Source organism: Mustela nivalis (assembly GCF_964662115.1).
Source record: "Mustela nivalis genome assembly, chromosome: 4".
Lineage (NCBI taxonomy): Eukaryota > Metazoa > Chordata > Mammalia > Carnivora > Mustelidae > Mustela > Mustela nivalis.
The window spans coordinates 84,084,470-84,101,297 of NC_139023.1; the positions used below are offsets into that span (position 1 = coordinate 84,084,470).

At 35.9% G+C, this 16,828-nt stretch overlaps 1 protein-coding gene across 1 annotated transcript in view; it reads right to left on the reverse strand.

Moving 5' to 3' along the window:
* Positions 1-16,828, reverse strand: part of FAT4 (FAT atypical cadherin 4) — a 179,732-nt gene that overhangs the window by 31,030 nt on the left and 131,874 nt on the right. The window contains exons 9-10 of the mRNA XM_082727577.1: positions 14,135-14,385; positions 7,507-11,856 (exon numbers count right to left, since the gene is read on the reverse strand). Coding sequence (XP_082583703.1) covers positions 7,507-11,856; positions 14,135-14,385 — 4,601 coding nt within the window. The remainder of the gene's footprint in view (positions 1-7,506; positions 11,857-14,134; positions 14,386-16,828) is intronic.

The following is a 16,828-nucleotide window of genomic DNA, read 5'->3' on the forward strand; positions in this document are numbered from 1 at the left end:
AGAAGATAGATATAAAAAAATGTAAAAAAAAAAAAAAATGACTCTGCTAGGAGTTAAATAAATCAATTTATTGTTGGGTTTGAGAAAATTAGTCATATTTATATGCTGGTGTTAGAGTATATAAATTATTTACCACTCAAAAATTTGGTTTGGGTATTCCATTTGATGAGTATATTTTTTTAATTAGTGAATATCAAAGAGGTTGCCATACCAGATTCAAAGACACAGTTTGAAAATCCAGTCTTGTAATTTAAGTTACTATTAAAAAGACTGTTTTATATGAAGGAAATATGTCATAATTTTACAAAGAATTAAAGGACAGCCTTGAAATGCAAATTTCTAGGGTTTGGAAAGTACATGCTCTATTATCCCGTAAGAAGTCAGCAGCAAATTCTGTATTGTTCTCCACATATCTTTCTACTTAAAGTCTCATGTTAATGGCATAATGTTTATTAGAGAATGCAGCAGTTTGAATTACTCGAACATGCTTCTACTACAAAAAAATCTGATGTGTTGGTGCACCATGAAGGCAAAATTAGGTCATTAACTTAATACTGTAAGTCAATTAACAATCTTTGTCAGAGTCTTGAGGCTTGCAAGTATACCGATAGGGCTTGCACAATGAAATGCAACCGTATGTTTGGAACACAAAAAGCCATGTTCTATTAAGATATGTTGTAATAGCAGCTGTTTACAAGAATAAACTGGTCTCATTGCTCTGATATTCATCAATTAATGTGTTGATATAAATTTTTTATCATAGATGGAAGGAAGTGTGCTTCGAGAAGTATAAGCTCTTAGAACTTGGAGAATGGGAACTACTGAAAAAGAAAATGAACGGATCACGGGAGGCCAGGGTATCCACAGACTTTCGAAGGTTATAGTTTAAATTTACAAAAGAAATTTAGCATATTATCTTCATGTTTGGGGCAGAAGGTATGCTTAGTTCATAAACTGAATCTGTTGTGATCACCAGTGGTCTTTGCAGCAAGGCTGTACATTTGAATTCCGTTCATTCCAAAGGAGCATTTTAATGCTGATTATGTAAAGCAGAGCTAAATTTATTCTCACCTGTTAAATTTGAACACCTATGAGAACACGATGATTTCTTAGATTATATTACATATAATTCTTAGAATATATTACATATACTGGATCACAACAATGACTATTTTTGGATCTATTGTATTTATACATAGATAGAAGGGAGACTGAAACTATCAAAGTTCAATTTATATCTAAGTTGATTATATTATTAATGAATATGATTTCCTAACATATATGTTATTTATTCTGAATATTTATGCTTACAAACGTTTTTATTATTTTAGTAGAAAGCAGTTTCTTCACACTGCTTATGTTTCCTATTATTGTGCAAAGAACTATGAAGATAGCTCATCTAAAGATCCTAATCGAATAGTATTATGTTTTTTACAGCAAAAGAAAGCAAATATCATGTTTAAGAGGAGATAGTAAGAAAAACAAAAGGGAAAAAAAACTGTTTTCCTTTTGTATTTTAAAACATGTACAAATACAATTTCAATGATACTACAGATGATGATGTATAATGACATACAATCCATCATAAGCTTACAAATATGTTTGTTTTCTGCAGAAAAAAAAAGAATTTAAGCTCCTGGAAGCCTCTTATTAATACTTTCATAAATTGAAAATTATATTTTAAAGAAAAGCAATGCATATAAGAAATGAGCCACTCTTTTGTATTTCACAGAAAATTTCGTTTCCTATCTATTCACTAGATTTTGTTTATATTCTATGATGTTCTGATCACATGATCACAGACAACATTCACATACAACTTGTGATTTTAAAAGAATGACTCAGTTACGACTCCCATCTTCACAAAAGCAAATGCTTGCCAAGTTTCTCAGTAAAATTACTATGCACACCCTGTATATAACTTTATATGTCTGGAAAAAAATTCTTATTTATACTGTCAAATGTCATAAAAGTGATGAATGGACAAATCTCATCCTCCCCTGAAATATCAGGTCTTACTTGAGACCATAGGAAAACTTCTCCATATGGTAATAAACACTGGCATTACTCCAAAAGACACACCTAAAATGCATCCAGATGTGTGAAAGTGGATGGGAAAGGTTAAAGGGGCTATGAACTAACTCTGTTAGGAGAGACCCAGATTTGAAAATAAGCTCTATCTACATGCCGCATTTTACAGCACCATCTATTCCTCTGAAAGACTTAATGCAGCATTGTGCTACAAGCAGTGGATACCTGGAGCAGGAAGACAAATGATAATTGGTTACTGACTACAATCGTGCTTTCTAATTAGTGTTCTATTAAGTGCAAGAAATGTCATTTGTATTGGAAAAGAAATACTGGATTTGTAGTTATTAAGTTGCTAATTTTCTCCAGAATCCCCTGAACTTCTGAGGCATGAATAATATGAAAGATATTTTCTTTTGATTTACTAAGGTATGTTGACAATAATGTAATTTCTGGTATTATTAAACCTTGTGAAAATCTCGAAAGTAATTTTTCACATGCTCTATACTATATTACATCAATTCATTCTTTCTAACATGCTGTATTACAGTGAATCAAAGCTCCATTTATGATACAAAATTAAATTATAGAACAGTTTTTTAATAATGAAACATAAAGTGATTGTTACTGAATGTGAAGTGTCAGTACTTTTTTTTTCAATTTCCTTTTGGTTATTTTTCCAGTAACTAAGAAGAAGAGATCAGAAACACAAGTTATACAAACAAAATTCGTCCTTTCTAAAGCACTCACTCATTTAAAAAACTCTTTATTTCACATGTATTATGTGATCCTATGGTTACCAACTTAAAATAAAATTTAAAAAATGTATATGATAAATTCATATTTCAGGAATATACTGGTGGCAATGTGGTAATAACTATATCCCTTCATATCTTTTTATTGTAGTTCTGTAATATTCATTTTTGTACTTATGCTCTTACAGGATGTTCACACTAAAATCTCTGTTCAGCTAACAATCACTCCCTGCAGGATTCTTAGGATAAAATTTTTGGTTTTCATCAGTGCATAAGCCACTCACTCTTCCAATCTTTCAAGCAGTTTCTAACTTTATGTGACACACACAGTGGTGGTAGTGGTGGTTGTGTGTTTGTGTTATGGGGTAATATCTAAGGATTATTTAAAACATAAAGTTAAGAAAATCTCATAGTTCCAGTTTGTAATGCTACAGACTTTAAATATCCTTGAAAAAGTACAGGTAAAAGTTCAAAAAGATAAATAGAAGATAGGTGATTGGAAATAGTTCTGATGTCCAAAACACATTTCAGTATATATAGGGCTTGGGTAAAGCTTTACTAAAGCATTAGCACTTAATTAGCATTCATAAAAGTAAATTTAACTAGACTGAATATTTTAAAAAGTTCATTCTATGAGGTACATGTATGCTTAAGTAAGAGTTTTGTTTTATGGTTCATTAGCTCTGATTAGCCACTTTAAGATGTCTTGATGCATTTACTCCATCTTTCTGAGTGAGGTTAGCTGGTAAAGACCACCTGGAAGGACTAACTCAAAATGATTCTTCAGGGATTACCTTTACAAAGAACATTAAACAGATAAAGACATTTGAACAATACATTCAGTGTGGATTAAGATTTTGTCACTATGCTTTTTGTTATATTGTTTCCTATAAAACAAAATGAAGAAATAAAACTATCAGACTTGAATTATATGCTAGTTTTACTGGATGGACTATGCACATAGAATTTAAAACTATGAATTACATGAATTCAAAAAATAGATTTGTATTAATCATTCAACTTTGTTTGTTTACATTATTCTTGATCAGCTGTGCGAATGAAGACTAAAATGAGCTCTGAAGAGGGGCAGTATGTAAAATTACCATAGTAATTTCAACTTAATTTTGTAACTTCCAGTAACTTTCCTAACAGAAAGAGGTTACAATCTATGATCTTTGTTTGGCAGCCCTGGCTCTAGAGTCACAGAATGTAAGCTGAATTTTCTACATTCTTTCTATGCCAGATATTATCTCTTTTTTTTTTTTTTTTAAAGATTTTATTTATTTATTTGACAGACAGAGATCACAAGTAGGCAGAGAGGCAGGCAGAGAAAGAGAGAGAGAGGGAAGCAGGCTCCCTGCTGAGCAGAGAGCCTGATGTGGGGCTCGATCCCAGGACCCTGAGATCATGACCTGAGCCGAAGGCAGAGGCCCAACCCACTGAGCCACCCAGGCGCCCCCCAGATATTATCTCTTGATGCTCAGCATCATTCTTATCCTGTATTGCACAACCTGGAAGTGATGAAACTATCTTTTCCAGGAGGGCTCAGGCTTAGATTCTGCCAGTGGGTGAGAGCTGAATGACATTTGAAGAGTGAAGACAAAGCAGGGACTGTTCTGGAACTTGCTCATTGCAGGACTGCAGGTAGACAAGATGATTGGCAGTGGTTTCTTGAAATACCTACAGTGTTCTTATTGCTGAGGTTATTGGTGAACTTTCCCAAACTTCATTCTTAGTCAGTTTAAAGATTTTGCAAGCTATTTCTTAGCATTAAGTACCTTCTTACCTGGAAGTCTGGAAATAATTTTAGTTCTTGACCAATCTCATACCAATATACTATCTCATATGCTTTTTGTGCATATCCAGTAGGATAGTGGACAAAAGTTCTTAAAAGATATCATGGGCTTGCCAGAATACTCCATAGCAAATATAAACCAATGTGTGAGGAAGAATCACATATACATATAAAAAGAGGCTCTAGAGCCAAGCTCACAGTGAAAACCTATTTAGACCACTTTCTGTGCCATCCTGGAGGCAGGTTATTTAATCTCCTTTAACCCATCAGAGACACAATATTTTGTGCCTTAATAATAATAACACAGTTTCATTGAATTTTGAGAAGAACTAAATGAATTACTAAATGAATAATAGTGTCTATGATGTAAAGAACTTTAAGCAGGGCTTTAAATAGCAACTTCATAAATGTTATGTATATTTCATAAGGAAAAGAGGGGAATTCCTAAAAGTTTCAATTACTACATTTAGAAAAGTACGCAATGTACATTTAAATGTAAAAAATCAAAGAAAGTAACAAACTAGAAGGACGTTATGTTGAAGAATTTGTTCTATGCCCAATCGCAAAGCAGTATCTATGCTGAAATCAGCATATGGGACCTTTGCTCACACATTGGTAGCTCCCCTATTCTCTATCTACTACCAAATACCTTCACACATTTTTCACTCTAGGACTAAGTATAAACTCATTTTAAATCTATGTGTGAATGAGTGTATTGTACTAAAATGGACAAAGAGATAATCTTTATTGCTGAATTCTCAGCAATTCTCAAGAATTTGGGGGGTTGGAGCGGGAAAGACTAAGGATAATTTTCTAGAAATTCTGAACTGATTACATGGATCTAGCCCTATTGTTCAGGATGCGAAGAATACAGCTAGGGTAAGATTCATACCTTGTACCACTGAGGTTTCTTGTCTTTGTAGAAACTCTGTGCTACACCTATATTATTACCACTACTTAGCATGACTACTAATACTACTAAATTTCATTGCAGCTTATTGAATGCTGGACACTCTGGTAGGTGTTTTACAAGCATTATCTTATTTTATTACAACAAACTTAAAAAGATAAGTATGATTATTTTCATTTTGCAGATGGGGAAATTGAAGGTTAGCAAGGTTAAATGACTTCCCAAAAGCTATAGCTAAATCAAATAGTATAAAATCCTTTTATTCTTTTCATTACATGTTATTACTGCTCCTCTTCCTCACTTATATTTCAAGGATATTATTTTATTAGTAGGCAAAACTTGTATGTTCTGCTTTGACTTATTCAAACTTGCTTTATGTCACCATCAAGCAATTCGATTCTTCAAATATGAAACCATAAGTATATACATGATGGGCACCTTTTTAAAAATATAATGGGGCACCTGGGTGTCTCAGGAAGTTAAGTGTCCAAGTCTTGGTTTCAGCTCAGGTCATGATCTCACGGGTCATCTGACTGAGCTCTGGTTGGGCCCCACGCTCAGTTGGGAGTCAGCTTGAAGATTCTCTCCTTGTGCCCCTCCCCACACCATGTAGGCATGCTCTCTCTCTCAAATACATAAAGAAATCTTTAAAAAATAAAATAGCTAAATATATATTCTTTAAAAAAATATATATCATTTATTTGTCAGAAAGAGAGATACCATGCAGGGGGAGCAGGAGGCAGAGGGTGAAGCAGGCACCCTTCTGAGCAAGGAGTCCAATGCAGAATTTGATCCCAGCACCCTGGAATCATGACTTGACCCCAAGGCAGACACTTAACCGACCGAGCCACCTAGGCATGCTGCCAAATGTATTTTCTTATAAAAACTTCTTTTTGAAGTATTATTCTGTGAACTATTTGCCAAATTAAAAAAAAAAAATACATCCTAGTTTTACCTATCTCACTGGTATTTTAAATTGTGTTTGTAAAGACTGCAGAACAATCTAATCTAATATATATGGCCCAATACTATAGAGCACGCAAATTACAGAAGAAACTTTCTCTCTCCTCAAGCTTATTAACATATGCTTATTAACAGCATAATATTTATACACATTTGAAGGTGTACCAACAACTGATCAGGTAACAAATAGATTTTGGATAGATAGATAGATAGATGGATGATAGGTAAATAGGTAGATAGATGATAGATGTAGAAACCAATAGAGATATTTGTAATTTGCACACCATATCTTATTAAGATGCCAAAGACTAGTGAAAGGTATTTGATGTCCTATATCTTATTATGCTTCTAAAATGCCAAGGTTAATTATGCTTCAGTTTTGTTGCGGCTTACCAAAGAAGTCGGCTATTATTATGCTTTTTACCTGAGAGTAGAAATAACAAGGCGTTTTAATTTTAATCTTGAAACACTGCTTTTGCTCTGTTGTGACAGTGTGGATCATATTTCAGTAATAATGATGACAATGATCTTAAAAGATCATAAAAGTGGTGATGATAGAAGAATCAAACAGCACTAATTGTTAGCAGTTAATTAGGACATAAAGTAGTCTAGGTCTTAGGCTTTAAACATAGTATGTCCTTTAAACTTTGGAACACTCCCATTTGAAGGTATTATACCCTTTTTGCTCTTGTACAAGACACTTACCAGATTGACTAAGAGCTCAAACTCTGGAAATAACTGTGTAGGCTTATTACCTGACGCTGTGGCAAATCTGGGTTGCCTCAGAAAACTGACTTACCTGCCCTCTGCTTCAGCTTCTTTTCTGTAAAAACTGGAAAATAATTATCCTAATCTCATAGGTTTCTGGTAAGAAGTAAATAAAATAAATACAGATAAAGGGCCTACAACAGCATCGGCCAGTACTGAGTGTTGGAAACATGAGCTACGATTATGCCCGTTGTTAGAAAAAATCATTAAAAAATGTCAAAATCCACTGGTTTCTGATATACTTGACACAGCTAAAGTCTTAGGGAAAGAGCCAAACACCATCATACCTGTGTATCCAGTTTTGCAAACACAGCTGAAGCTTCCTGGAACATTTTGGCAGACAGCACCGTTCTTGCATGGACCCGACAGACACTCGTTGATGTCTCTCTCACAGGCCCTGCCAGTGAAGCCATCTGGGCAGCTGCAGGAAAATCCTCCTACTAAATTGTGACAGGTCCCACCATTGTGGCAAGGTGATGGAAGGCATTCGTCTATATCTATTTCACACCAGCTACCAGCGTAACCTGGCAGACACTTGCATAAGAAAGGCTGCAGAGGTTCATTTGCCACAATGATGACAGGAAGACTCTCATGGCTCTTTAATACAGAGCTCACAGCCAGTCTTCTTATACAGCTCCCTCCGTTCTGGCATGGGCCATGAATACATGAGTCATGGTCCACAGATTCTACCTTTACTCCACTCTGCCGGAGAAGGATCTCTTTGATGCTTTCAAAGAAGGTGGCTACACCACTGGGATTCACATACTGATTATTGTTCCGCTTCACGGCTGCTAAAAGAAACGTTTTATTGTTCTCCTCATATGCACCATAAAGTTGCACAGCAGTCCCTAGGCCTGTCAGTTGGGAGCCAGCAATGCGTAGAAAATGAAGGTAGTGGTTAGTCAGGAAGTCCTTTACTGTTGGAACACTGAGACGCAGTAGGATGCTGTTATCCACTGTAGAGTTAGAAAATCCAGCAAAGAAAACTCGGATATCGCTCGTGACTGTGCTGTGAACTCCATCATTGCTAAGGACAGTGAGATCAAATGTGCCATCTGTTGACCTCGGCTGTGAATTTAGATCACAAGTACCTCTTGGAATACTGAACAGGCTTGTAACTCCCGAAGTCAGGGAGCAGTGGAAGGTGTCTAGCACATCCGGATCCTGTGGCTTCACAGAACCCAAAATCCCACCAGGAAACAAATTGCCATAATAATTAACAAATATCTCCACGGTCCGAGACTGGGAAGGATTATCATTTTGGTCTATAACGGTGATATGCACGGTTGCTGTGGAAGACATTTGGGGAATACCAGAATCCCTGGTAATCACAGACAGATAGAAGTCTGCAATCTGTTCTCTGTCAATCTCTCTGGTTGTGCTCAGAATTCCAGCAGTGTTCAGACTAAAATAATTGGTAGCAGGACCTGTGCTCAGCAAGTAATAGGTAAAGGGACCTTGATTGGGAGGGAGATCGGGGTCAGTGGACTGAAGGGTCATGACCAGAGTTCCCGGCCGTTTGTTTTCCATAACTTCACCTTCGGTGATGGTCAACATAGGTCCATTATCATTTATATCTTCGAGGGTAACTAGCAGGGAAGCACTTCCTGTAGCTGAAGGGGTCCCTGAATCAACAGCCAAAACCGTGAGATTATAGATAGGTAGGGTTTCTCTATCTAATTCCGCAGTAACAGTGATCTGTCCTGTCTGTGGATTAATGGAAAAGGCACCGTTTTCATTCCCTGATCCAATGAAGTAAGAGAACCTGCTCCAGCTGGGGACAGAGTCTGAGTCAAAGGCACTGACAAATGTCACATGAGTCCCGGTGGGGACTCCTTCACTGATCTGAACACTGTAGATATTTAAACTAAAAATGGGTGGGTCATTGGCATCAAGCACAGTGATGTTTACAGTGACCTCATCGATATCTGCACCCCTGATGCTACCAAAATTCTTGGCCAACACCTTCAAAGATACCCTTTCTTCTCTTTCCCTATCCAGAAGTCCAGAAACATAAATCTGTCCAGTCTTCTTATTGATCTGGAAACCCTTCTTTCGGCTGTTACCAAAAATCAAATAGTGTACCTCCCCATCAGTGCCCAAATCACGGTCACTGGCAAACACTTCTCCAACAATAGTGCCTTTAGGAGCTGCTTCTGAGATTTCAAAATAGTAAAGTTTGGAAACAAAGCGAGGCACATATTCATTCGTCCCTTTTAATTGTATATTAACAGTGGCAAAACTGCACCTTTCCTCATCAGGGACATTGAAGGCTTTCACAGTAAGATGGTAGCTCTGTTTGGTTTCAAAATCCAAGAAGCCTTGAGTGGTAATGACTCCTGTGTTAGGATCAATGACAAACAGGTCACTGTCAGATGACTGTACAGCGTACGCAATCACTGCGTTGGTTCCAGAGTCAGCATCTGTTGCATTTAAGTGGATGACTGTTGTTCCACTTGGGGCATTTTCCAAAACAGTAGGGAAGTATTCATCAGGAAAGAATACTGGAGAATTGTCGTTCACATCTATCACATTTACAGTCACACTGCAGTAACCAGTTCTTGCAACCCATCCTCCATCTGTTGCGCTAACCGTCATTTCATGTTTCTGGCATAACTCATAATCAAGAGCTTTGGCTAGTGTTAATACACCTGTGGAGGAATTGATGGCAAAAATGCCTTCTTCATTTCCTGAAGAAATACTGTACCTAATCAAGCCATTCATGGCTGCGTCTCTGTCTCTTGCAGAAACAGTTCTGACTACGGCCCCGATACTGTGGCTTTCGGGGATGGTTGCACTCATGTGACTTTGAGAGAATTCAGGTGTATGATAGTTTTCCTCGGTGACAATTATTTGAACAGTAGCTTGGGATGAAAGTGGAGGGTTTCCTTTATCTCTTGCAGTGACAGTGATCAGAAAGTTTTGATTCAAGTCAGAAATGAGCGAAGATGCCACCGAAATCCACCCTGTACTATTGTCCAACTTAAATTTTCCAAACTGATTTCCAGTAGAAATCAAATATTCCACCTCAGAATTCACACCAAAATCTCTGTCATCTACGGCAGTAACTTTGATTAACTTAGTACCAACTTTAACAGTTTTGGTGACCGGAGTGAAATATTTAGGTTTAAGAAATTGTGGCGCATTGTCATTACTGTCCACTGTGTTGATGGTAACTGTTGTCTCACTAAGTAATGAGGGATTACCTCGATCTGAAGATGTCACTATAAAACTATGTCTGTTGATGTTCACATTACTGAAGCCACTGACGTTCTGGTATTTTAAGACCTGTTTATTGAAAATCTCTCCAGTGGTGGCATTAATCCTAAAGTACTCTGACTGAGATTTTATAAAATAAAACACTTGTCCATTTGATCCCTCATCAGGATCTGTTGCAGATACCTGAGTCACTTTGGAGCCAATTTCAGGAAGTTCAGGGCAATCTAAGTAGTAAGAGGGTTTGCTAAATCTTGGAGCATTGTCATTGATGTCCGTCACAAATATTGTCACATCTGTACTTACAGTCCACCCAGAATCGTGTGCAGAAACTCGGATTCTGTAACGGTCCGTATCTTCTCTATTTAAAGGTCTACTTATTACAATATCTCCTGTGCTGGGATTAATTGTAAATGGAAGACTTGTGTCTGTTATAGAATATCTACTGATTGCATTCATACCAATGTCTTCATCAGAAGTTGTGACTCGTGTAACTGTGTATCCTAACGGGGAATTTTCAGGAATATAGGCACTGAATATCTGAGAAAACCTAGGGGCATTATCATTTTCATCCAAGATGTTAATAATGACTTTTACTGAGGTACTCTGAGAAGGGGAGCCTTTGTCTGAAGACTTTATGATAAGCACATACTGTGATATTTTTTCCCTGTCTAATGGCCGAATGCTTCTAATTTCACCAGTGGCATGGTTAATAGCGAAACTGTGTTCTTTGTTACCACTAACAATTTCATAATCTAACTGTCCATTGGGTCCACTGTCCTTATCCGTTGCTGAAACAGTAAGTATTTTGCGAGGAGAAAGATTTTCCAATATTTCAGATACAAATGGATCTTCCTTAAAAACCGGGGAATTATCATTGACATCTAAGACTGTTAAGTCAAGTTTCTCATAAGAGGATAAAGGAGGGAAGCCTCCATCCCTGGCTTCTATCCATATGACATATTTTTGTATCTTTTCAAAATCCAGAGGTTGACTAATGGATACCTGCCCTGTTAATTGATCGATTTGGAATGTATTGCCAAGGTTTCCACTTGCAATATAATAGGACAAAGGTTCTCCCCTCAAGGAGGACCCCGTGAGGGCGGTGACAAGAGTGCCGACTGGCTGGTTTTCAGGAAACATGAAAGTCTGTTCTTTGGCTCTGACTTTAGGGAAATCTGCCTTGTTCACAAATCTAACAGTCACTGTTGTAGAATCTGTCTTTGGAAATGAGCCACTGTCTTTTACATGTACAGAAAATGTCACTTCTGAAGCCCCATTTAGTGGTCCAGCTGCCATAATGGCTCCTCTCAGTGGGTCAATGTGAAATTTTTCAGAGTTTCTACCCGAAAGAGAATAATGCAGTTCAGAATTGGGTCCAATATCAGCATCTGTGACTGTAACTGCAAAGACGAAGGAACCTATGAAAAGAGGAAGTGTGCAGTTACAATCACACGAAACCCAAATAAAACATTTGCTAGTAGATTAATGTATACAAAATATTATATTGCTCCCTAATATCACTTTACTTTCTCATGATTACTGGGGGAGAACAGTAACTCCTATATTATCTCTGAAGTTCCCAAGTCAAATCTATTTAATGGTAGTCTTCAGGGACTGACCTGCCATTTTCTAACTAAAACCCATATGGTCTACTGGATTTAATATTTTTCAGTATGCCTTTGAGAGAAGCACAGGGAAGAGCAATGCCTAATCATTCAGAATTATAGTTCCTAGGAGGAAAATCTGTATATAACACAACTTCCAACAAACATGATACTAGAGGAGTCTATTAAAAGCTCTGTTTCTACCCAATGAGAAAAGATAATGGCTCTGTTATGTCTTTAAACATCTTTGAATTGTCGTATAGGTAATCACATCAACAAAATTTTTAATTTGTTTTAGAAAATTATTTTGATTCTTTATATCCACTGTTTTGTAGTAGCATTCTTTTATCTGTGAGTTATTATCACATGGAGATTTTATATATATATATATATATATATATATATATATATATATATCCAGAAATCAATTAGAACAATTATAAAGTAGTATGAAATAAGAACTGAGGAAGAATGGACTCAATTTGGATTCCAAAAGTTAGTGCTTGGGACAAATGCCAAAAGAACAGATTGTAGCAGGAGGATTATAACAGGAATATGCAGAAAAACTACCATAAGGACATGTTTTTGATATGCTCATTCAGAAACCTTTTCCAAACCTGCACTCATACCCCTACAGTAAAGTTTGTGACAAAAGTGAAAAGACTTTTAATAAGGTTAGTGATTCTGATTAATTATAATAAGTCTAATGAGGAAAAGATGCTTCAGCATTACATACACAGTCTTTTTTTATAGGGGATGTTACATTGCATCACCACACATTAGATGTGATTAGAATCATGCCTGCCAGCATCATTTCAGCTAAAGGCCTTCATTAAGCATATATGACTTTGATACTGACATTTCCTTTTGATAAAAAATTGGCACAAAATTTATGCAGTTCATACTTTGAATTGATATCAATTTGACATTCTCAAGTGAATATAAGATCAAAGATCAATGAGAGGAGAAATCCTGGATCCATTTATTTTTCCTTCTAATTAAAAATATTTTAAAGCAAGGCAGATCAAATTAATTTTGACCTATATTTGTATATTTTCCTGTTTGGAAATGCATCTCAAATATTACAAATGCAGATTATTTGTGCAGTTCTTAAGAGAGCCTGCCATTATTTATAAACAAGCTAATAAAACCAAACTGAATTTAAATGAAGAAAAAGAAATTCATATTGTCATATGAAAGTGCTCATTAATGTCTTCATAAACTTACTAACATAAAACCTTCATCCACCAAAGCTGCAATAAAATATTAATAAGAATAATTCATTAGAAGTATTCACTTATTAAATATTTTTGAAAACCTATCTATGAAAGATTGAAGTAAAATATTTCTTTTCTTTTTTTTTAAGATTTTATTTATTTATTTGACAGACAGAGATCACAGTAGGCAGAGAGGCAGGCAGAGAGAGAGAGGGAGAAGTAGGCTCCCTGCTGAGCAGAGAGCCTGATGTGGAGCTCAATCCGAGGACCCTGGAATTATGAGCTGAGCTGAAGGCAGAGGCTTTAACCCACTGAGCCACCCAGGCACCCCAAATATTTATTTTCTATAACAAATAGATATCAACAACAGTCACAGTGACGAGCACACTGGTGATGAATGCTTATTACTTCCCAGATGTTTCAAGTGCTAGGATATGGGAGAAAGAAAGAAAGAAAGAAAGAAAGAAAGAAAGAAAGAAAGAAAGAAAGGCAGGAAGAAAAACAAAATGAAACAGAACAATGTCCCTCCTTTCAGGGAATTTACAAACAAATAATATCTCAGGGCAGAACTCTTCTTGATACAAAGTGGCTATTTTAGTCATCTGAAAATATTCAAGTAATATTAAAAAATAAGTACCAGGAAAGATGTAGCAATTATAAAATATTTAAACACAACTGGCATAGGATAAAAGAATTAATTTGAGATTCAATGTTCCTTCAGTTTCATTAGTTGAAACGAGCTGGATTTTAGAGGATTTCCAAACCTAGGCTATATCAGAAATATTCACGTAAAAGTAACAGAAATACATTTATAGAAAATGCCCAATGTATATAATTTGCATTAATCCATGAGACCTCAGAGTTGGCTTCATTACCTGCAGGAGTAGGAGACGGGATGTGTGTAACATATGGATGATGCTGAAATCTTGGCGGATTGTCATTGACATCAGTCACAGTGACGAGCACACTGGTAGAACTGGAAAGAGCTTCTGGGGATCCAGCATCACTGGAAATCACAACTAAAGTATAATTCTCTTTTGTTTCCCTGTCTAGCAATGCACTTGTGATGATTTGTCCCGTGGATGGGTTGATGGTGAACTGAGAGTTTCCACCAGTGATCCTATAACTAAAGAGAGCAGAGATGGGTGGATTTTTTCTGGTTATTATGTTGTAGCATCTATTCACTAAAATTTAAAAACTGAGACAGAAATGTAAAAAAATAATCACTAGATGTATGATCACACAACAGTTAAAAAATATGGCTAGAAGATAAATATTTCAAATTTTATGTGAACATCTAATTGACAATCTTTACTGTGAAATGTCTAGTGAGCTCAAGCAGGTCCTCACAAGTTCTATAAATTTCTTGGATCATGCAAGGCCCCAAAATATACCCAGAAGACTATTGTGTTATAAATAAGTGAACCTGAAAGCATAAACCAGGGCCTTGCTCTAATATTGTGGTTAGTGGCCAGGATCACAAACGAACATCTGTTAAATGAATCTAAAAGTTATTTTTCTGCTGTGTACCATAATAAACCAGAGATCAGTTGAAGATCTTATTTTAAAGACAAAACACTGTATTTGACATCCATTGACTACCCAGAACAACTAAAGAACAGATTATTTATACAAAGACATTCCTACTTACTAATTCTCTCATTTGTCATTCCTCATATGGCTATGCTTTTCTTTCCTGCTGTCAGGAGAGGTATGACATTTTCATGGGTATTCTGATGCTAACCACATTGGTTAATAGGCAAGAGTTTCCACTGAGAATAGCTTCCCTCTTCTTCATAAAGAAGCTGCTAGAAAAGAAGTAGCTAAGCTTGAAGGTTCAGAAGCTGGCTGTGGCCCATTGTTTTTAAGGTTGGAGAGTGGCAAGGAAATGGATGTCTTTAAGTTTTCTCCTTGATGCCAACAAAGAAATGCCCTTGTTGGAATCGACTGCATGTTTCTATAGTTTGGTTTGTGCCCATGAAAACATAGCAACAGTAAGTATCTACCAGAGACAGTAAAAAAAAAGACCTACATTGCAGCAAGTAGAGTGCACATTCCTTCCATTAAGCTCACAGTTTAAAACAAACATTTCAGCATTTTCATCCTTTTTTAAAGAAATAATGAACTGTTGGGGAGCTGATATTTTTTAAAAAATAGAAGTCCTATACAATGATAGCAAAATGGAAAAAAAAAAAGTAGAGAGGGAGTTTTGGCTGAAAAATGACTTCAGTATTTATAAAGTACTTGATATCACTCAGATTTTTAACACTTCTTGGCACACCCACATGCCAGGATCAAGAGTAAATAAGAATAGCTTTTCCTGGACCAGAAGTGACTCTTTATACAGTATAATTACTGCCCTTACACACTATACATCTAGCTGCTTTGTCAAAATAAAAATATCCGAGGCTTATAATTGAATTTTTACAGTTAGAAATTCAGACTCATGAGGTAACCAAATTGTTCTACCTCTTCAATAAATTCTTTAAGAATCTGAATTATGAGAATTGAGTGATTTTATTCTGGGGAATCCTGTTTCCCTACATCAGTGGATGTAGAAATTGCCAAGTAACTTCACAGGGTAAAAAGAGTAATTCACAGCATCATAAACTTTTTTACAGCTCTTTGACAGCAAAGAGCAGGGTCAATTAAATATCCCTTCAATCATTCACAAATAAAAATAAAATTAGAGTAATGAAAAATGCATTCAAATTTAGATTTGGATTTTTGTATATGACAAGACCATGTGTATAAAGAAAGAGCAATGTGCTGAAAGGTAAATGATGTGAGTTCTTGTCCAGGTTTAATGAAATAATGCATAATGAAATCTTGTATTATAAATTCTTTTTCTTTATTTCATGCTATTTTATGCTATTATACATATGGGGCATATGATTATTTGTGTAAAAGTAATTAGCATCTTTACTATTTTTGAACATTAAAGAATAAATTGTCATGTTAAAATAAGATTTTTTTCTAGACTACCTGATTCTGAAGTATATCAAAAGTTGATATTAAATATGAAATGTTCTGTAATGTTTCATAATATCTATAATACCAGTTTCATGCAATTTATACTTATAAATTAAAACACACACGCACACACACAGGCACATGCACACACAGAGAGAAGGGACACAATGGATAGATGGCAAAGATAAAGGCCCAGGTTTGCCTTCCCTCTATCACTTCAGTCTTGGTTTGGTTCTCATCCCTATTTGGAGATCTTTCCTTCTCTGGTCCACATTAATTTCTTCTAAGGGATAAACTCAATTAGATTGGGTTTTGTGCTATCTTTTTAACATCTAAACATCTATGTAGTCTTTAAAGATTTGTAGCATCTTACTGTGCTTTTGTGTGTACTGAGCACACTACAAGGCATTTTATATATTTAACTTCAAAAACAGTCCTGACACTTTGGTTTTGTTTTGGATTTTTTATAGATGAGGAATCTGAGTCTAAGAGAGACTCATATAGTTGCACAACAAAGCATACCACCTAAAAATGGTAAATCTAGAGTTGGAACTTCTGTCTTAATGACATCAACACACCTGGTCCATTGGAACACA